General features: G+C 37.4%; 1 protein-coding gene across 2 annotated transcripts; it reads right to left on the bottom strand.

Annotated features, from left to right (window-relative positions):
* Nucleotides 1-272: 272 nt before the first annotated feature.
* LOC309682874 (uncharacterized protein) lies at nt 273-22,273 on the bottom strand. Of its 2 annotated transcripts, XM_082496983.1 has the most exons (7): nt 22,234-22,273; nt 18,667-18,831; nt 16,623-16,745; nt 14,535-14,582; nt 12,056-12,144; nt 10,458-10,550; nt 273-3,806 (listed from the first exon to the last, which is right to left on the bottom strand). In XM_082496983.1, exons 2-7 carry the CDS (start codon nt 18,776-18,778, stop codon nt 3,618-3,620), a joined length of 654 nt encoding a protein of 217 aa, XP_082353109.1. In that variant the 5' UTR covers nt 18,779-18,831; nt 22,234-22,273; the 3' UTR covers nt 273-3,617. The 2 variants fall into 2 exon arrangements, with proteins under 2 accessions (XP_082353109.1, XP_082353110.1); XM_082496984.1 differs by lacking the exon at nt 16,623-16,745.
* Nucleotides 22,274-22,815: the final 542 nt, after the last annotated feature.

Raw genomic sequence — 22,815 nt, forward strand, 5'->3', positions numbered from 1 at the left:
TGGTGCTAGAGAAGGACAGCTTCACTGAACCGTATAACATAGGAGTTTTATGTTAACAGCTGCTGTCTTTCGACCTCAGTACTAGTTAGTCCATGTAATTTACCAAAAGTAATGAAGAAAGGAACTGGTAGAGACTCTGCTCGTCTGCAGCTATTCATATATACATGGAATATGAGAAGTTACGTTTAAAACATGCAAACGTTGGAGGAATTTACCCTGCCTATGATTTCTTTGGTTAGACATAGCATGGGCTAATAGAAACAGAAACAAGATGACATTAAAAAAAATCTGTTTATAGACATCTTTTACTTCAAAATACATGCCATGCATATCTAAAAGCAGCAACACTTAAGACAGGATACTCTTCTTTCTAAATCAGTGGGGAACTACGAGATACATATGTATTATTATATCTGTTCTAATGGCAACACCATCACATCATCCTGTCTAAGAAAAAAGGGCCCTCGACTTCAGGCTGTGAGTGAATGGAAGGGTGAGAACTTCACGCCAGGGAAGAGGTATAAATAAGTCTTTGTCTATTGATGTGTTGTCTTACCAACGATCCTTAATAGAAATCATGTCATTTGGATTACTTACAAGTTTTAGTACTGTTGCAATTGCATTCATGCTAGATTGTTATATTTTTTTTAGACTGTAAAAGCATTCATTAGACTCACAATTTCTAATTCTAATTTCTAGTTCTTCTAGCTAACCATAATGAAGGAGGTGTGTAACACGGTGTGTACTAGGCACATATTTCAGGGCTAGCAAGGCTGGCTGCCAGTCTCTTGCTTTAACATATGACAGTTGTTACTAAACTCACACTTTAATGCAGTCATCTTTTACCATTCTTCAGTACTTTTTACTGTAAATTATTTTTTTACTGTCAATGTCCATTCCTTTCTCCATGATTGAAAGAACTCTGGTTTCCTGAAAAATTAGCACACAGATTAGACACAGTGCCCTTTTTCACATACCTTATTTTGGTTAGCTTTTGTCAGATTAACTAATATAAGGATCACATTTTTTATAGTTACCAATGTTCTTCGCACAAGCTTTATTCTAACAAGTCACAAATATGGTCAAAGTACTGGAAGTTACATATGAATTAAATTGTTCTGCAGCAAAAAGAGCATGCTATTTTATTTAAGGCACAGCTTTTGAAAAGGAGAAAAATAAGAGCAAAATATTTGTGTTAGTATTTTAATAATTATCACATCTGATAAGTAAAAGTTAATATCAGTACTTTTTTAAAAAATAAACTGTAAAATAGTAATTATATTTCATATTCAACTGTTACGTTGGATAAATGTTTTTTGTATTTTAAGTGTTAGAGGCTATATTTTTCTAAAAGACTCACTGACTTTCATTTCCGATTTTTAAATAGAATTTCTACATGCTTTCTACCTCACAAGATAAAAACTTATCTGCCCACTCACGAGACACTCAGATTAGTGGGAATTTGAAAATGTCAGTTTGAAGAATTTGTATGAGCAAAATAAGAATCCAAGAAATATTAGGATCCAGAAATTATAAATTTGTTTTTCTATGAACATTTATAGTTACAAAGCTGGCTGAATTTATTGTGTTTTCTCCAAAAAGTTGCCAAATGACATTTTCATTGTATATCTCAAATCTAAAACCTTACAACTGCTTTCAATAAGGGCTTTTGTCCCTTAAATTGTTAAAAAAGAATTTGTATTTTTAAGCTAGGTGGTAAAAGTACAAAATTCTGCATATAACTATAATTTAAGTTTTAACTATAAAATAGATTCAAAATTCATGGAGCTTAACATTACTTTTCTGCTGACAGAGCAACACTGATTTCACTAGTACGCTTTGTTCGAGATTTATGATGAGTTGTCATTGCCTCATCAACTTACAATCTAAAAAGCACGTTTGGTAATTTCATAAGGTTCTCACATTACCAATAATAAATGTATGCTTATAAAGCGTTAGGGTATCAGTTAGTGAAATTATTGTACCTGACACATAATTGAATTTATTTCTTGTGCAACATAATAGATAGTGCTAAAATAATTTACCTCTTGTGTAATGTATGCTGAAGTCAATATCTAGAGTTTGCGTTTTTCTTCCCACTGACTTCACTGAACTCTTAACAGATCCAGAAGTTGTAAGTATTATTTAGGGAATACTCAAAAGCTCTCTTCTGTCCTGTCAGCATTGGAAGCAACAGAATAATTTTCACTATTTGAATAATACAACAAGCCCAACAATGAAACTTCACACTGCTAGTGGGGGGGGGTTGGGGGGGTGGAAGTCTTTTCAGGTCTCACAGACCTTTGGAGTTTGGTCTGCTGTAAATAACTGCCTTGGAATGTGCATTGGTGTGATTCACTGACGTTAGGATTCCTATTTCAGGTATGCATGGTTTATTATACTTACACAGAACAATTTCTGCAAGTGATGTGTAGCCTGTAGGTTGTTCCACTGCAACTAAGCGACAACCTCTTAGCATAGATGCATGATGTCTATCATTAATACACATACATTCCTGAATGCCTTGCATCAGTGAAGGTTGCCACTAAATCACAGTGGGACTCCATGCACAGCAGTGGAGAAACAGATCTTTAGCACTTAGCCATCCTGTCTACAATTTTTGTTCATCTCCTCTTGTATTTCAAATGTTTTATGCCTTGCAGAGTATGGCCTATGGACTTTTAAGTGTCAGCAACTTCCATTTCACGCTGACAGACCTTGTTGCTAAAAGGCAGGTACTCTTACTGCTCCTCCAGTTTACCTGACATAAGCACCTGGTGTTTATTTTATTCAGTCATTTTGAACATTTAATAATTTTTCAGATGTTGCTCTGCACTCTGCTTCGCATCTGAACACGTGATTTCATTTCCTGCTGTGATTCAGAGGTGGAAGCCAATATGTCAGAGTAATTTTCTGCCGGTGTTCACAGGCATCTGTTATGCCCCATCAGTTCAATGTTCTTCCCTTCCTCTGCCTGTGTGTTGCGAGTCTGATGCTCTGCGTACATTTTCTTTGAGAGCTGTCGTGCTGGATAGATGCTGAAATTGCATAATGGAGCATATGGGCTGACTTGGAGCTACAGGGACAGAGAGATCTTCTGTCTAACCTTCATCTTCTTCCTTTGTTCTCGGACCTGAGACACCTTTTCCACTCCTTTCCCAGAGTCAGTCAGTCAGTCAGTTGGTACATGCAGATATGCATTTGATAACTTGTAAATGTTTTCTTATCATAACAGACATTTTCTATAAAGTAAAATGTTTACTACACGGAGAACTAACTGTGCTTTGTATTTCATATCCATGTATGCTTCCTTCTTTTTCCTCTGGATTAAAATATCCCCTGTGGTTTTTTTCCCCTTCCAGAAGAATTCAGCTCCTTAAAACCATAATTGTGCAGATAAGACACAGAGAGACTAATCAGTTAGTATGTTTTTCAAACTTAGCCTTTCTCTCCTCCTGTTGAAATTACAGAAATAAAGGATGTTATTCATGCCAAATGGTGACCCAAGAAATGACAAAAAAATCTAAAAATCAAGCCAAAATGGAAATAAGTTGATGTCAACATTCTTTCTCTTCTGTTAGCTGTATGGACACTTAGGCCCCTGAAAGGCAGACAAGTTACTTTTCCTGTAAATATGACACCCTAAAGTAAAAATTTTTGTTCTCGTTGGGTTCTTTATTTTCTGGCTTGCGAATATCAAGTGAGTCGTCATTCACACACAGGTAGTAACTTCTATCTTCATAGCATTGGAACTGCACGGAATCTCCTTGGTAGTGCATGATGAAAAAGTTATTATCTTCACTCAGCTATAAAAATACACAAAGTAAAGAACACGTTATATTTTCAAAGCCTTTCTATAGTGTTCCATGTGACAAAAATTGATATATGCTGCTGGCTTGTATTTTGAATGCTTTTCTCCAGTGACACGTTTACCAATTTTTATCTTTGGCGACACATAATCATTTTGTGACAGATTCTGTGATAACTAGGAATAAAACAATACTTGTCTCCCTCAAAGAACTGAGTATTTCCAGACCCATAGCTGCATTCCTTTCCTTCACAAAAAGACCAGCACAGTTTTCCTCCATAGTATACATGTTATTGGGATAATTTAGGATTTTCATCTGGTGATGTTCTTACCAGAGACCTACCCTGTCAACTGCCACTAGCAACAAAAATGTCAATCCACAGTTTTTTGTCCCACTTTTGGAGTAACATTAGAATGTTACAGTACCAGAACTGCTCAATTAACTATGATTTTTTTGTACATCTCCAGTTTCTAACACGCTTTTTTTTTTTTTCCAGATCTGTCTTTGGGGGAATGGCTATTGTGAAAACAGCCCTTCTGTGTGTGTGGATGTGTTGGGGCTCTCCAGGCACCTCAGGGTGAGGATGAAGAAATGGTTACCAGAAAATACGACACCAAAGAGAAGAAGAGTATGTGCTGAGAGGTAGCCTCTGAAACTATAAGCCCTGGAGACTAGTACCCCTGCTAAATCTGCAAAAACTGATAAACTCTGGGTACACTCAAGCCAGTGTAAGAGCAGAGCATCTGCAGCTTCAATCCAAAAATTCTGTTTTAAAAAATACTATTAAGAAAGTTGAAGACAATTTGTCTTTAGGAAATAAATACCTTCTTGGGACAAAAAGATAATATCAAAATACAACTGGAATAAGAGAATCTGGTGATTCAGAAAAAAAAAAGGAAGAAAGAAAACCTGTAGAAGCAAGGAGAGGGATTAATGTGTACAATGCAGAAAATCACCCAAGAACATGAAACTTCAATGAGATCTGGTAAATGTGAAGCCAGAATTAGGTGCTTGCAAAAGCAGATCAAGATGCAAAAATTAAAAAATACCTGCTGTATCTGTGTGAAATGATGGAAAATTAGATGGAGATCAATCACAGGCAGATGATTTGGGGAATGATATTGTGTGACAGATAATTTTCTATTAATTTTCTATTATGGCCTGTTAAGAAGGCTGATGAGTAAACTTGGAGAATATAGTGGACTACTGCCAGATGAAATTCATCCTGATGACAGCTCTGATGGCAGTAGGCATCCCTGAGAGAGCATTTGCTAGTTCCAAGAAAAAAAAAAAACAACTGGTTTTTAGTTATAGACCTTACTGTTTCTTTGCCATTGCATCAAATGAAGAACTGATTTGCAGGTCAGGGTTCACATTTGGTAACAAAAACCACGCCTTTACCTATGTCCCACAGGTAATTCTCAATGTACTTGTGATAGCATATGCATGCTCATGTTAGAAAAATGCTTCAAATGTTGTCTCCACAGGTTAAAGAAAAAAAAATTGTCTTATGGAATAATGTGTTAGTGATGGGAGTTACAGAGAAAGATGTGGGACAGTAGGATCCAAGTTTTAAAACAAACAGACTCAAAATTATTTAAAGTCAGTCTGAATAAGGCACATTGAGCCCCGGGCTAAGTTCAACTGCTGCACTCTAAACCAGGAAGCAGGCAAAAGATAAGGAGGAATGGATATGAAGGCTATCTGAACCGGAAAAAATCATCTTGCATTGTCATGGCACATTACACAAAGGAGTGCAGGGCACACAACAATCTACATTTTGCCTCAGATGAAACAAGGAAATGAGCACATGATCAAAAACTGCATGAGTCGTACAGCACTGATAAGCAAACTAGTAAAACTGAGGTGCCACCTCAATTGCATCAAAGAAGCTATGGACCTTGGAAAGTATTACAAATGAGTTATAGGGCACTTCGGATTTGTGACTAAAATGGGGTTGATGACACACCAGTGTTTTGGCTGTTGCTGAGCAGTGCATGCACAGCATCAAAACCTCTGTTTCCCCACTCTGCCCCACGAAGTAGGCTGGGGGTGGGCAAGAGGCTGGGAGGGGGACACAGTTGGGACAGCTGTCCCGGGATGGCCAAAGGGATACTACATGTCATATAATGTCATAATCAGCCATAAAGACTGGCATAGAGGAAGAAGAGGGTGGGGACTTTTGCTTCCAAGGTGACTGTTGCTCAAAGACTAGCTGGGCACTGATCTGCTTATGGGAGGAAGTGAGTAAGTACTTTTGCATCGCATGGGTTTTGTTTTCTGACCTTCACACATTGTACTGTCTTTACCTTGACTCACAAGTTTTCTCACTTTTGCTTTTGCTGTTCTCTCCCTTGTCCCACTGGCAGGAAGTGGGATTGAGTGAGTGGCTGCGTGGGGGCTTGGCTGCTGGCTGGGGGCAACACATATCAGTGCTTTTTTTTTTCACAGGTGGTCCTGTCCTGACAAATGGTAGGGTAGTGCTTCCAGCCCTGGGGCAGTTGGATCCAGCTGTATTGGACACGCTTCCACATGAAAGCAAACTGTGGCCTGCACTCTGCTGCCAAAGGGGTCACAAAAAATGCTTCAGCAATTATCAGTTGTAGCATACACTCTGCCACATTTGACTCCTACTCATATTGGAGCTCCAGAACGGCTGACACAGCAGCACTCAATGGTGGCATGGCTTTGTTGAGCCCAGAATAGTCTGCTGTTAACTTCCACCCCCAGACTTTCAGACTGGCCATATGGGATCAGCGTTGCTGATCACTCCTCAGCTCTCCAATGGATGAATCAACCAACAGAACCAAAAAAAACACTTCAAGCTGCATGCTGGGTGCCAAAAAAGACTGCAGTGGTTGACCCCACCCAGTAGCCAAGGACAATCAACATGGCAATGTCATAACTGACAAGGTCAAAAGTTCTGAATGAAGGTAATTCTGTGGCCCTCACTTGTCAGATTTTGCCTGTTTGGAGCTTCATTTTCTTTATTTTGGCCTATTTAACTAAAGTAAAGAGTAAGTCCCACAATAAAATCTTTCATGACTGCGTAGTTCACCTCTGACTTAAACTGTCTCTGTCCTGCTTAGCTTCATCTAACTACTCAGCAAAGTAGAGAGGACTCTAGAATATAAACTGTTACAGCTCTTAATGGAGCTTTGAGAGTTGCTGTCTTTCAGATCTCAGTCCACCCAGGCTGGGGAATTCCAGTGAACGTTTTGGGAAAATACTGTTGAGTTATGATAACCCCATAACACTGCATTATCCGCCAAGGGACAACAACTCAAAGAGGAAGAGCCAAATCTAGTGATAACATTGTTGACTGCAGTAATCTTTTAAGCAAACCTGTCAAGAGTCAAGAAGGAATTTAGGAGGTGTATCAACTGAGAAAGGAAAGAAAAAGGAAGGTTTGAATCTGAGGGAAAACAGCGCTACTAGTACTGAATAAGAGCTGAGAGGGTTAAGTCTACATATGCAAAGTTCTGAGGGTGGTAATGTATCACGAGTAAGAAAATATTATGGTTGAACCAGAACAGAAATTACACCGAAGGGAGATACTACAGATACGTAGTGAGGGAGGCGTGTACTTCTCTGATAACCGATATATAATCACTAAAACCTGCACTTCTCAAAGAGTAAAAAAGAAATAGTTAAAATTCAGACATAATTAATGGAAATGGTACAATAAGAACATTAAAATTTATACCTACATGTAACAACGGAGAAGGTGAACAACTCTCCTTGGTAATTCTGCCCTCTACTATTTGTTCCCCCTGTACCCCTTCCTCCCACTACCTGTTCAGCTGCCTGTGTCCCAAGGATACAGGCCCAGCTCTGATACTACGTGGCTACATAATTTTGGTCCAGACTTCTAAGGAAACTGCTAATTTATGAGAGTCTGCAAGAAGATAAAGAAGGGCATAAAACAGTAACAGTCTAGTTGAGAACTCTTGGCCAAATCAAGCCATTAGTGTCAACAGTGAATGCTAAAAAAAATTCATTTCAACATCATATCCATATGCTGGTTTTTTTTCAGAAATGACTGTGATTAACACTTTCCTGTCCGTGGGCTACATCAAGTGACAAAGTTTGGAAATGTAATCTTACTTGTGCTAAAAGAGACTATATTGGCTAATGGGAGAATTATATATAAGGGATGGGAAATCCCATCATTGTCAACATGTTGTAGGGACATAGTTGGGAAAACCTTTTCTACGGTGGATCTAAAGGGAAATACTACTCTGTATCTCTTAATTCAACCTGTTACATGGTTAACTGCATTTGCTTGTATGATATGATTAATGATAAGAACGCTCTGTTATAGAGTTAAATAATTACAGTTATAAGTAAATGTAAGCCTGCTCCTGAGTGAACTGCTGAGGTTGGCCTCTCCACTGCTGTTCCAGCTGTGCGACCACGAGTGTGCGTGCTGCATAAGCCAGTAACTGCATGTATCACGCAGTTTTCTGCTCCTACCAGCATACTGTTGTAATAAACATTGGTTGTGATTTGTGTTACCTTCCTGACTTAAACCCCTATCAGAATAAAATGTTATTATAAACTATTATTTGCTGTTACAAGCTTTTATTATTTTATTGTAATAATAACAGCCTAATTAATAAAAGGTGTTTTAACAAATATTGATTGTGAACTGTGTCTCCGTAAGCCTTGGTTAGCGAAAGGAAATTTACAACCCTGTGTGCAACCCTTCCTGCTGGTATAACAGCAGGCTCCACAGATTCTCATGTTTCTGGTAATTCTACTGGCAGTCTTTCAATAAAAAAAGGAAAATGCCTGTCTTTAAGTCTTACTGTTAAAAGCTAGCAGACTAAATATCACATCACAGCATCACCTAGCTTTGTCACTGGCCACAAGACGTATTTGTCTGTCTCAGTCAACTACTCCCACACTTTTTCATTCTAAGGACAGTGGAGGCTTAATTCATCTCACCAGAGATTATTTCCTGATCAGTGCACTCATTCTAGAAGGTTTATTAAGAATCTCATGATTCAGACTTGACTATGATTTTGCCTCTTGCCCTAACTGGATGAGGTTCAAGTGCAGGCTGCTGCTTTCTCCTCACACAAATGAGTAACTTTTTTTTTTTTTTTTTCTACTTGAAGGCATCAACAAGAAACCATGAGAAACCATGATGAGTAGACCACTGTCTCTCTTGTTAGGTAATGAATGGGTTCTCAGAAGAAATTTTTCCTTTTAATTATCTGTTTAGAAACCTGTAGTGATGTACAGTTCTCTTAGAGGCAACTGTTACAGCTCTTCTTTCCAGCTGTCCCCCAAAACTTGCAGCCATCAAAACACTAATTCTTTCCCTATGAACAGTTCCACAGAAAAAGGCAGGTCTTTTTCTATAAAAAAGTGCATGAAATACATTTTAGAAGAATGCAATATGACTGTGATATTTTTAATTATACAAGGAGGGGACTAGAAGTTGCCTTATAAATTTCCTAAGCTTCATTGCTTTCTCCTATGTAGAGTGAAAGAATATTTATCTTAAGTAATAACCTCAGCAAGAACTTAAACTGAAGGACACACTTGGATTTTCCAGGCCCAGAATACAGGAGATTTGTTCATTAATTATTAAAAAAAAATTAATACTACTGTAGCTCACGCCTTTGAAAGACCATTTCAGAATGACTTAAAACAAGAAACTTCTAATTTCAAATTACTGAAATTCCTTTCTGATTTAGGAGAAATGTTAAAAATATTAGGCTGGGAATTTTACATTTTCAGTGTTTCAGATTCACTATTATGGAGTTCTGAAAGCTATCTGACCCCTTTAATTTTGCTCACTGAAGTTGAAAAGATTGTCTTTTCAATCCCCTGGGATAGTAAATCCACTGGACTAAAAGGCTAACAAAAACTACTCTTAGCTACATTTCCTTGGTTTTTCATTTTCTCTAGGTTAGAATATCTGTCTAAGATATCTTACAGAACAACTGAAGTAGTTTCCTTCCTGTGTTCACAATGTTTTATCATTTCTATCTAGAGAGGAGCCAGCAAAATCATGCTTTGGTGAAAAAACGTGTTAAGAAACCACCTGGCTACCTGTATTTCTACATACAATGCATTACTCCTGGTTTTTAATCATCTGCTGATAGAGAATTCAGTCTGAAAGTACTTCAGGGATTGCTTACTTTTAATTTCTTATTTATATTGAATTATATATGTTTTTATTACTTCCCAGTAGTTTTTGACTGCTAGATTCACTATTTCTCAAAAACATCATTACTTGTGTAATCTGACCCTTCTAGATCTGCTACTACACTCATCCAGATTTTCTAGATGTTGTCTAAGAATTTGTACAAGGTGAAAACTACTTTGCATTTTAAATAAGCATCATAATACAGGAAACTTCTCTGCCTTTCATGTTTTAATTGAAAGTCAGACGTTTTGCCTGTAGATTGAAGGAAGTACTCATACATACAAGTCAAGTCAAAAGTATGGGAAAATTCTTGTTGTCCTTTTTCTGAGGAAAATACTAAAAATCAGCTGAAGTAAGAAAGTAAACAATTAGTCACTTAATGAGTAACAGCACTATTGCCTTTAGCTGCACTTTTTTTGCGTGTAGGTTTACATACACATTCTCACACATGTTTTTTATTTGTTCGACCATGATTATATATATACCTGTTTGAAGTCAGGATCTTCATGCTTGCATGTTTTCATGTTGCATCTTTCCACTGAAGAATAATCTGGCTCTGAACAGGATGCTTTTAAGACCTGTGTTTACAACCATCCAGATTGGTAATTTTGTTTTCATATTTTGCTCTTTTATTCCACCAAATGTGGTATTAATTGTAAACAAAACTCTCATTTTACAAAGTCCATTCCGGAGTACATTCAAATTATCCAAGATGAATAAGTTGATAAGTTCTTGAAACACTTCCAATAATATATTCCTCTTCTACCCTTTGCAATGCAAAATGAATTGGGTTGAATGCAAATACCGAAGACAGTCCTTCAAACTGTTTAACCCCCAGATTCTATTTTGCAATACAGCAAAGACTGAACCATGTTATAACAGACTACCAATCATAGATAAGGAGTCTTGTCATCTTCCATATGAGAATTCCTGTTGAAATTAAGCAAATTATTCATATTCCGCTGGAAAAAGAAAAGTACATGATCTTTCCAAGTTTCTTACATATTTGGGAGGCACTAAATATGCCTTACCTCATTTTCAGATAAGAACTGCTTTTAATCATGTCGAGAAACATAATCTGGTATAACCTGGTACTTTGATAGGTGACTGGGAAGCAAAATCCATCAGGGCTCAGCAGTCAGTTCTTCCCCTGATTTGGTGGAACACCTTTCAAACTATTAACTTATGCAAAGATAATCTCTGAACTAGAAAAATCCTTTAAAAATAGTTGTTTTTTCAAGGACAGAAAGGAAAATACCAGTGGGATAATAGTTTATGAATATAATTATTGTATCTTGCAACATACATTTCCCCAGATAATTTCAGGAAATAGATTTTATGGAAAGTCATCTGTGAATTAAAAACAAATGAAAAACATCAAAGACTTAATTTGAGAAAGCGTTTGGCGATTCATACCATCATGCATGGCCAGCATTAGACGAAGGGTCATTCTTTATCTCAACATAACCTGTGTAAACAGAGCTTCTTAGACCTTTGCCCTGTTTTGGAGGGTAAATTCCAACATAAGGTTCTCCCTCAGACAGATTTTAGTAAAGGTTATAACCCTCCAATAAGGAAAACTATCCTTGCCTGCTCTTCCTACCGTAAACAAATCTTCACAAGACTGGAGAAAATGAGAATGCTCTGACAACAGATGGTAAATGTTTAAAACAGAATAATAGAGTTCAGCTGAATTTTCTTTTCATCACGTTCCTTATCTTGTAATTCAGGTTGATTAGGAGAAAATAATTCCCCTCTTAAACTCATTCTTTCCAAGGCAGCATTCCTGCTTCTTCCTTCCCTTTTATTTCGTGCATGTTTTCTAGTTAAGACAGCCTCTCTCCCTCCACACAGACTGAAACCCATCATCTCCAGCTGTCCCCTAGTGACAGTAGTCAACTATCTAATCCAATGATTTTTTGCAATAATGTACTTTAAATATTTCCCCAGACAGAACAGAGGGAGGTAGTCAGAAGTTGTGAAATGTGGAAGGTGGTAAGTAAAGGAAAATGAATTTGAAAAGGTCTGTGGGAGAAATAGTAAGAGAGCCCACAAATTACAAAGGAAATAAACTACTTCTTACCTTCAGAGATAGCTGCTTCTTACCCTTGCACAGTAGGACGAATTTATTAAGCTTTGATCTCTGCGTGAGGATCACCAAATTTTTAGAATCTGTTTCACGTAGAAGAGAAGATTGGAATAAATTGTGTATCACTTTGTAAAATGAAGCACAGATAAAAATATTTTGTAAAGAGACAACATTCAGGTTCACTTTACGTTGATAGGCACAGGAATAGAAACAAATACAGTCACGCTTCATATGGTTCTCTTCTAGGAAGTATTTAAAGTCTATAGCTTTATGATGCTCTAAATTGCCATACATATACTTTATTTCTCTATATTTATAGTTAATGCATGGGATATCAGTTATACATGAAGAGATATATATATAAGGCATATATATTAGTATTGAATGCATACCTGTAATATGTATGTTTATGTAATATACCTGTCTGTATATACATCACTATGGAAAACGTAGGATTTTTTCCCTTTTATTTTCTGCGTGCTTTCTAGGTCAAAATCTTTCCACTATCATAACTGTGGGTGCATTGGATTTACTCCCTTTTGAGATAATACTGTTTTTTCAGCTGCAGAAAATAACAGTACATCAATAATACAGGATACTCCTCAGACTGATAAACCAACATTCATCACCATTTGGTACTTCAGGGCCTCAGATCCGGATAAGCAGAAAGTAAACAAATTAAGGTTCCCTTTGTCAACTGATATGGCATACAAGAGCATTACCTAGCAAAGCCAGTGACATTAATGATTATCCAATGATGCTGTAACTATCTGACCGTCTTGCAGATTTACTTTAATTAATACCACTGTGCTTTTAAAAGTATCTCAGGTGTACTGCTTAAGATGAAAAATATAAAAGAATGTAGCATTGATCTATATGTCCAACACTGCAGCAAGTGAATATAAATTTTACAGAAGCTAGGTAATTATGCATTCACAGTTGCAGTTAAGGAGATATTTTTTTCTTGTTACCAAAGGTATGTTTTAGCCTTTGAAGGACATTTGGAATCAGCAGAACATATTAATCCCACCTGACTGATTTTAGCTGCTCCAATCCTGGCCCCTGATTTTAGTTACCCTAACTTATCCTGACTGTAATGCTTTTGTAGAAGTCTTCTGAAGAAATTTCGTCTGAGTGAGCTACAGCATGAAAATAGCATAAAAATCCTTCTTAAAAATTGAGGCACACTCCAGCCTAGTGTATTTTACTCAGCTTACATACGTATTCAGATAAACGTAATAGAATGTAGAAGGTCTAAAAGTCTGCCATTTTTATTATTTTTTGTAACATCTGTTTAGATCACCTCAGCTGCAATTGTCCGACTTCAGCTGTAGCATGTAAGAGGCACACCAGCAGGTGAGGGATTTCATGTCCAAGTCGAGTGTTCTGATTCAGAGGCATTCCAAAGAGGGATGCAGGAGTCCAGCCAGTTGACATGAGTCAACTGTCGATATGAGTTCCGTCATAACTATCCTTGGCTTTCTCTGTCTATGGAGTTTATTGCAACTTGCTTAAACATTGTTTAGTCTGAGTAAATCTGAAGGGGTCTAACTTTCCCTATCACCTCTGCAAAACGTGACAAGTGGTCTACCAGGCAGACAGTGAATGGCAAGTAAGGAACCTTTCCATGATTTCATATGTAATACTTCCACTCTCTGATGGCCTTTGGATGAATTAGCTAGCCTCCCTGGTTACTAAAGCCTTACAAGAATCTAAGGGGCAATTTTACAAATTCATTCAAAAGAAATGCTTTGAAATTAACCAATACAAGAAACCACTTCTTGCTTGGGGTGTCTCTGCAATTCAAAGTTGTTGGGGTTTGGGAGGGTATCAATATTTTATACTGTTACCTTGAAATGTTCATTTGGCCATCATTCAAGGTGCAATGCTGGACCAGATGGATATTTGCTGTCATCTGTTACAGCAGCCCTTTATGGCTGAAATTGGAACAGATGTATTTTCTACTGGAATACCTCAAACTAATATATCTTTGATTTTCTCAGACACATCTCATGCTTACAATACAATAGTTCCAAAAACGTGTCTCCTCTTTCTTCTCACACATTTCTTTTTGTTTTTCCTCTCCTGTTACAGCAGGTCTTTGCCAGCTAAGACCCATATGCCAGCAATAGAGCACACACATTTTTCTTTAAAAAAAAAAAACACAAGATTTCTAGTTTGTATAGATTCTATTTCCTCATATACATTTGTCTTCAGCCCAAGCCGTTACTCACAACTTGCTAAGCCAATTTTTGTGACTTTGAGGATTTCTTCTTATGGAACACAGAATGGCTTTTTAATTTTTCTAATTGTCCAGCAATCTGACCTAAATGAAAATTCAGTATAATATGTTACTTCTAATGTCAAGTCTATATATAAACCATTACTAACTTCTTTTCCTACCCTCAAACATCTCTTCAAAACCAGACCCTAACAAAGAGAATGATACCTTTTACTCCCACAGGAGTCTTACCAGTAACTGCTGGTTCATTCCTTGTGAACACGCTTAACCACGCAATATCTAAAATAGAAGATATTTAACAAATATGTAGTTACACTCTTCAGATTTAAAAAGATCCCAAACAATTTAAAGACCTGTTTTAAAATATAATCTGAGAAAAAGTGTGTACTAGCAATAGGCATCAGACTTCATTTCCTGCAGGTCTCTGAATTCCTATAAGCCTGTAAGACTGTACAGTTAGACTTGTGAACATGTACCCTGAAGTCTGAACTCTGAGTGTAATAAATGTATTGATTTATTAACTACCTTCTACAAAAGAGAATGTACCCGAGAAAATAGAGGTCAGTAATGAGATGCAAGGCCTAAATTCCTATCAAAGAGAAGCCTGAAGGCTTTCGGCAGCAGATGTGAGGACCCTACGTGAAATGTTCGAGATTGGAAAGTAACAAGTAGCAATAGCATGGGGTTCCTGGCTTTTCTAACATCAGCCTAACTCACGTAGCCAGCTATCGGAGAAAGGCATCACCCACTTCAGGTCAAAGTCACAAACATCCAGGTGACAGCTGGTTCCCAATATGATGTTGTCTTAACCCTGTCATCATGAATACATGTTTGGGGTACTTGTGTTTACACATACATGAATATCACATAGCATTTCCTTTGTTTTCTTTTTCTTCCAGGAACATCAGTATCTTCCGCATTAGGACTGTCACACTACGAATCTATTCACAAACTACTTCTGTTGTATACTTATACAGGTTTGGGGTCTGTTCATAAATTAGCAATGTTAATTGTATGAGTTACTTCAAAATTCTATGAAGTTATCAAGTAAAAGACACTTCAAAAGATACGAAGCACAATTAAATACCTTATCAGTGCATGTCATTAGTCAAAATTTAATAGAATAAAAATAACATGAATTTAGTTTATAAATATATCAAGCAAGCCTTTCTGTGTCTTTATCTCAAGCATGTATAATGGACTTCTCATTCCTGTAAAAGCTGTAAAAGGTTTTGCAGTTTCAGTAAGTTGATAGCTATCTTACAGATTTCAACTTTTTCCTGTATTTTGGTTATAAATATGTTTTACTGTTTTTTCTACCCACTTTTACATCTCTGGAAAAAGTATAATTCCAGAATAATTGCATTGGTTGTTATTTGCCTCTTCTCCACCAAAAGAATAACTTCTAACCACTTCTTCTGTGATGTTAGTTGTGATACCATTTTTTATGTAAATTAGAGCAGCTCCATTGGAGATAAGAGTTCCATGAAAAATAAAACAACCCCACCAGTTCCAAAATCTTCTCTCTTTCTTTCCATTTTGCCCTTGTCTCTGAGGATTATCTGGATTATCTTTGTTTTTATTCTGTTAATAGCTTGTGACTAGACTTCCAATTAATTCAAATGGAAGTAAATAAAATAAACTTCTTATCATTTAAATTATTATGTACCTACCATAAACTGGAATAAAATTTTTCTTATATCACTATTAATAGTCATAAAGAAGTAATATAATAAGAGAAAACATGCAGTCAGAGGATTATAGAATCATTTAGGTTGGAAAAGACCCATAAGATCATGGAGTCCAACTGTTAACCTATCACTGCCAAAACCACCACTGAATCACATCCGCAAGCACCACATCATCTTATAATACCTCCAGGGATGCTGACACAACCACTTCCCTGGGCAGCCTTTTCCAATGCATGACAACACTTTTGGTGAAGAGAGTTTTCCTAATGCCCAATCTAAACCTCCCCTGGCACAACTTGAGGCCACTTCCTCTTGTCCTATTGCTTGTTGCTTGGGAGAAGAGACTGACCCCCACCTCTCTACACCCTCCTTTCAGGTAGTTGTAGAGAGCTATAAGGTGTCTCCTCAGCCTCCTTTTCTCTAGGCTAAAAAAAAACAGTTCCCTTAGCTGCTCCTCATAGACCCTTCACCAGCTTCGTTGCCATTCTTCAGATGCGCTCCAGCACCTCTATGTCTTTCTTGTAGTGAGGGGCCCAAAACTGAACACAGTATGTACAATAGTTCATTCAAAAATGTCCCATAGTACTAAAGTCATGGTTGGTGAGTTTGGGTATAAAAAGCACACTACCTTCATGGGATTGTGAATCCTTGGTTGATATTTCATGATGACCATCTTCATCTATGTCAAAATGCACTGTTTTTGAATCTTCAGTCAGTATATAGCATTTCAGTGTTTCTCGCAGACTAAACACTAATCAAAAATGAGTTGTAATTAATTTTATTAGCAAAAAAGGTAAAAATCCACATTAAAATGATCAAGTGTATTTTTTATAGCAATCTTTGCTTCATAATCTATGTATTTTTGAACTATGAACCATATAGCAAACACATAATAGAAATTATACAGTGGGCTTAAGCAGCTGCTTTTGGGGCCTGATGGTGGTGTGAAGAAGAAAAGCAAAGATTTCTTTGCTTGGAAAGGTTATCTCAGTGAGAAGAAGAGATGTGTGCTGAACCATGTGGAGAGTTAACGTGCAAAAACTTGAGCTTGAAAAAAATGGCTTCCAACTCAAGAGCCTGAGGGACAGTGTAAGAAGGGGGATTGTGGGCAACCTGGAGATAGCTGTGTTGAAAAAGACTAATGGGAATGGGAGAAATTTGAACACGAGAGAGGGGCCGTGAATTAGCAGTTGGCTGGTGAATGAGTAGTCTTACAGTGGGGGAGAGAGCCCTGTGGGAAGCCGGAACCAAAGCAAGGTTGTGCACAGGAGCCTGCACATGGAGATAGATGTGCAAAACACAGAATTAATTTATAAGTTTTCTTTCTGAAGCAGAGAAGAGGTGAAGTAGGGAAAGTATCTCTGCAGCATACTGTTTCTAGACTACTTTCCTTTATTTCATAGATAAGTACTTGCCTGTTTCCCAATTTTGCACTTTGAAAATTGGATCTGTGTGCAGACAAGAGTTTTAGGTTAGAGTCCATATGGCTACCTAAAATAGCAGCATGTATTTTGGGGACCTGACATTTCTTACTGGAAAAAAAAAACCACAGGTCTTCATAACTAAAAGCTGCCAGGAGGGAAATTGTTTGCCATCACTACTGAACACAACTGTGTTGTTCTGGATGTCAGAAGGATGTAGGTCCAGCCACTTGGGTGTCAAACACCTACAGAATAACACTATAAGGCACAATTTTGATTATGTTAGGCTGAACATTTTTTTATTGGAATAGGTTTGCTACTTTCAAATTCAGTTAAGATGTTTCTGAGACCACACAGACCTCCAGGGTATGCTGTAAGATAAACACCCCTTTCCTTGCCAGAACAATTAAATGAGTAAAGCAACAGGCTACTCAAAATGCACCGGCAGTGACATAATGTTCTGGGAATGCTTGACTTCTCCAGAAATGTTGTTACTCATTTTGTATTGATGTACCTCCTCTGAAACATCTGTATTTAAGCAGACATTTTGAAAAAAATAGAGCTGTGTTCGAGAAGCTTCCTTTCCACCCTGTTTAGGCTGGGCAGAAACTCTGCACGTACATTCAACAAAAGAGACAGACGATGCACACTCTGACAGGCCAAGTCACACCCTCCAGAAGTGGCAAGTTTGACACGTCCTTGGTTGGACCTTTGGCATGTGCGTAGCTGATCTATGTGTGAGCAAAGACCTTCTCTTCAAAGGCCTGGCAACTAAGACTATCAGGCTTCCAGAAAAAGAGATGGGTTGTTCTAACAAGCAACAGGACAACAACTACAATAATCAATACAGCAAACCTTTTAAAAATTGTTATATTGTAATAGTTATAGTGGGTTTTTTTTAACTGGAATTAAGAGAACAAGTACATTGTCCAAAATAAAACAGTTGACAAGCCTGCTGTATCATTCACTCTTTTCCAGGGAGGTATAGATGTACTTTAGATGTACTTCAGGAATTACTGGTCTCAATTTGGCGGTTTGAAAAATCTTATGTCACTATTCTGAGGAGCATTTCTGTGCCAGTTACTTCAAAGGCAGCTTGCTTTTTTTTTTTTTCGTTTCTCCAGGTTTGCTTTTTCTTTTTAAATAATTATAGATAAGCTGTTCCACATACTTAATTTGGTTGGATTCTGCCTTGGATTGGAATCATCTTTCCAAGATTACAAACATACCTGGCACTCAGGAAAGAGTTACCTGGCTGTCCAGAAGCTTTTTTCACATTTCTCAGTGGAGGTTTACTCCTAACAGACTGCCTTCTACAGAGAGACACTTCACACGGCTTTCTGCGGCCTGAGCGGAGCAGCATTGTGGAAGCACTTGCGAAATCCTGGAAACTTGAGTTGCCTTTCTTTTCCAGTCCTAAAGAAGGAGATAGAATTTCTCACGATACTTCATGTTTCAGTTGAGAAACTATTTAGAAAGAGTATAATTTTGATAAATGACAGATAAAGGAAGCAGGATAAACTCAATAAATGTTTGACTGTTTGCATGACCCAAGCTTGTGTCTTGCAAGGCAGAAATGGTGTGATTCCAGTGATGGTAAATCAGTTATCTAGCCACACCTCCATTAAGATGCAGATTATCATGGATACAGTTGTGCTGAAGGAATATATTTTAAAAGACTTACCCCTAGATAAAATATAAGCAGTTTATGTGACTTCAATTTAATTTATTTATTTTTCTTGATCACAGGAAGCTAGCTACACTTTGCTAGCTGGACTGAAAAATCATATTCTTTTTGTCCTTCAGAATACAATCTATGATAATTTTCAAAGTATTCATTAGTGATTGAAAATGATGCTAACTTCAACACAGCATAATCTGACTTTCAATAAAGACATGCAGCCATATTGCAATCTTAAACCAAGGTTCAGGAAATGTTAGCTCAGGAATGAGGACTGGAGTTTGAAAATGTAAGAAGTATATTAGAATTATTAAGGAATATCACAAGAGAACAGAAAAAAATCAATCTCCTGCCATTAGCAACCATTCATATTTTCAAATGATTAATGCTTCCTTTACAATTCCATAATTAGATTTCAATGTGCTCTGTATTTTTCAAATGATATTCTATTTGTGACTATATTTACAAAAAATAATGCCCTTCAGTTTTTGAAGGCTAGATGAATAAAAGAATTTAATCACTACCTAGGCTAGATATTCTAAGGAGAGGTTAGTGTCTAAGAATGGGGACTACATTGACTGAGGAACCACCCAGGCAGCTAATCGGATATCCTGAGGATGCAGCTTAAATCACTGCACTTCAGAAAAGCGAAGAACATTACTTTGATTTGAAGAAAAGGAAACCACAATTCTCAAGTCTAAACACTCTCCTGAAGTCAACTGTTTATGACAACTGTTTATGGCAAATGCAGACCGAAGAAAACAACAAGCTTCAATTTTGTCTGGTACCCTGGTGAATGAACCAAGCAAAGACGGGTATAATGCCCGTCTATGCAGCTTTGCATAGAATAACTAAACATCAATTAAGCCCAAGAGATTATGGCTCTGACACTAGTGTAATGACTTGTGAATTCACATGGGGAGGGGAGTTCTGTCTTCTGGTTTGGTTCAGTTCACTGATGCAGAATTTCACATTAAATATTTATGTGAAGTGGTAGAAATGAGAGACTCTTTGCCCGGCAATTGTCATGTTACTAGACTATGAAGGTTAACCAAGGCTCTTTTCCACTCTCTTTGGCTCTTTAGTTATAACTAAACATTCAGTTAGGCCACTCAAAAGTAAAATATTTATTAGAAAGACTGAACAACTTCTTCCTAGTAAAGATGTCTTGTTTTTCAAATGTTTGACAACTTGTAGTAAGAGGTACAAAGTAAAGGCTGAAATTTCTTTATCACTGAATATGCTAAACAAAAGAGAAGACCCTTTGTGGTTTTCCACAGTCTTAACTGGGACCCGACCTCTACGAACATCTAACTGAATCAGGCTCTGCAGAGTATGTTGGCAGTAAAACCAGCTTGTGGATCTTGAGAGATGCTTGTGTGCGAGGTGTCAGCATTAACAAAGCATCAAGACTTTGTTAGACCTAGGATGCTCAAAACCAAACATTTAAACTCTTTCAGAACATTTCTACTGAAAACATAAGTGCAAGTGTAGTTTGGCTGCACTTCATCAGAAGTTCTGAAGATCCCAATTCATGCTTCTTATACCCAGTGAAGCAGTCAGAGAATTGTCTTCTGATGCCTTTGCCCTTCATATACTATAGTTACTAATGCTAATTTATGTTGAGCTACCCCAAAATGCCTAATGAAATGGTTTATTTTTTTTTAGAACCAACGTGATACCGTGAAAACCATCCATATTCAGTCTTGCATATGTGTTATTTACACCCACCCCTGTAAGAAAAGAAGGAGGATGGTTACAAGCCAGGGCCCTGAAGAATTCCTGAAGAGGGCAGGACAGTTCAAAGAAATTTTCAGAAGCGTATTTAGAAAGTGGACAAATTCTTAGGAAACTTTCTACTGAGAAAGATAGACAGGTAACCTTGAAGTTCTGAAGGACGGTACTTAAGTTTAATTACTTTGACTTGTTTGAACAAGTAGAAAATGGACAACTCTACGGTTAAACTTCATCTCTGTTAGCTCCCCAGAACAAATAAAGCTCTCTACAATAAATAACAAAAGCTTCCATAGCTTGAATTTCCTCACATATCCCTTAAGACTGAGTGACATATAAATACTCCCATTTCAGTAAGCCTTTCCTTTCATGCCGTCTTCTTATATAGGTGTCACCTACTCCCACTGTTTTCATTCTTACTCATAGTTGTAAACATTGTGTGTGTCTCCCTATGTCTATTTCTTTGTTTTAATGCCCTTCATGCCCACTTCTTCAGTTCTTTTCTCTCTCCTGTAAGGTATATGCTGCTTGAAGAGGGCTAGTAAGAGCTGGATACCATTCTTGGCTGCAGACCACATCAACCACTGTTTGTTTTGGAAACTTGCATCTGTTTTGTTTTGGTTTGCATCTAAGCTATGTACAAGGGAAGCAGAAAACTCAAGCTATAGCTCTTTAAACTTCTTAAATCAGATCTACTTGAGCACCTTTGTGGCCAAGGGCAACACTATCACCCTAAAAGCACAGGGAGTCTGAAGATTTTTCCTGCTACATAGTACATATACATACCAATTCATTTATATAAAGACAGCCAAGAAAATCTGTTTTATTGTTTCTCTTGCCCCCTTAGTGATCTTGTTTGTTCTTAGCCAGCTTTCTCTCTTCCACTTACCCCCAGACACATATGCTCATAAAATTAAATCAAATTCAGTTCATGAAAAGAGAATGTAATATTTTGGAGTTCATTGACATAGTGGTACGATCCAAATATTATGCCATACTACATTTTTACATTCACAAGGTATCTCTAAGACTGTTAAAGGCTCAGATCCTTTTTTGTCAAGTGTATTGGGTTGCAGCTGACAGTCCTGCTTCCAAAGCGCGTAACTCCTCCAAGTTTGTTACAGTTTAACAGTGGATTAAAAAGAGCTTTTGGCACCCTACAGCTAATAAATAATGAGGTTATCATCTCTTTCAAATCAGACAGACTTTACAAAATCTATACTCTAAATGAAATACTGGAATATATAAAAATAGACATAAACTAGACTAAGGAAGAGATTTCAGAAGAAAACTTAAAAGTCAACTGAAAAAATCACTATTTGTTAAAATCTAGACAAGCAGTCTGATAAAATAATCTTAAATTGAAGTCTACTGAAAACCCTGCTGTAATCCTCCACTCTTACCTTATTTTGCTTGCTACTGTCTCTGCTGGGATACTTCCACTCAGAAGAATGCTAGAAGCAGCTCTGTTACAGCCAATTTATTGCCTGAACACATGGCAGGAAGCCAAACCTCCGAATAAAAGAAAAGTCTGACGCGGACCTAATCTTTTAGATCTGTGCATTCACTTATATACATCAATATTCTTATAGCTCTAACTACTGCGGGAATTTCAGGAGTGCTGGAAATAGGAAGAACAAACTTTTAAATGTCAGTTTCTCTAAGATGCCACAGAAGCTGTCTTCCATGGAACCGCATGCAAATTTTTAGCCAGTAGTTCTCTGTAGTGCCGGAATATATTCATAAATACTATCCTTGTATTTCACATCACTGGTATTGTTCTCGCCATCTGTCATTCCTTCCAAGGCAGATTCCAGGGCAGATGCTGGGTTTACGGTAATACAGACATGTTAAAAGTAGGAGTGTAGCCTCAGTTGCAGGGAGCTGGAAACAAACTGCTTAAACATTTACTCAGCTAATAAATGGGCTTTGCAGGAACTGCACCAGCAGCAGTAGGTGGACTGCTTGTGATACGACTGAACTTG

This window comes from Vanellus vanellus, assembly GCF_965231255.1.
Source record: "Vanellus vanellus genome assembly, chromosome: Z".
NCBI lineage: Eukaryota > Metazoa > Chordata > Aves > Charadriiformes > Charadriidae > Vanellus > Vanellus vanellus.

Coding starts and splice junctions, on each gene's coding strand:
- LOC309682874 (XM_082496983.1), bottom strand. CDS start 18,778: ATGCTGCTCCGCTCAGGCCGCAGAAAGCCGTGTGAAGTGTCTCTCTGT. Junction 14,583..16,622: donor GGATTCACAATCCCATGAAG/GTAGTGTGCTTT, acceptor CTTCTATTTTAG/ATATTGCGTGGTTAAGCGTG. Junction 12,145..14,534: donor GAATGAACCAGCAGTTACTG/GTAAGACTCCTG, acceptor TACGTGAAACAG/ATTCTAAAAATTTGGTGATC.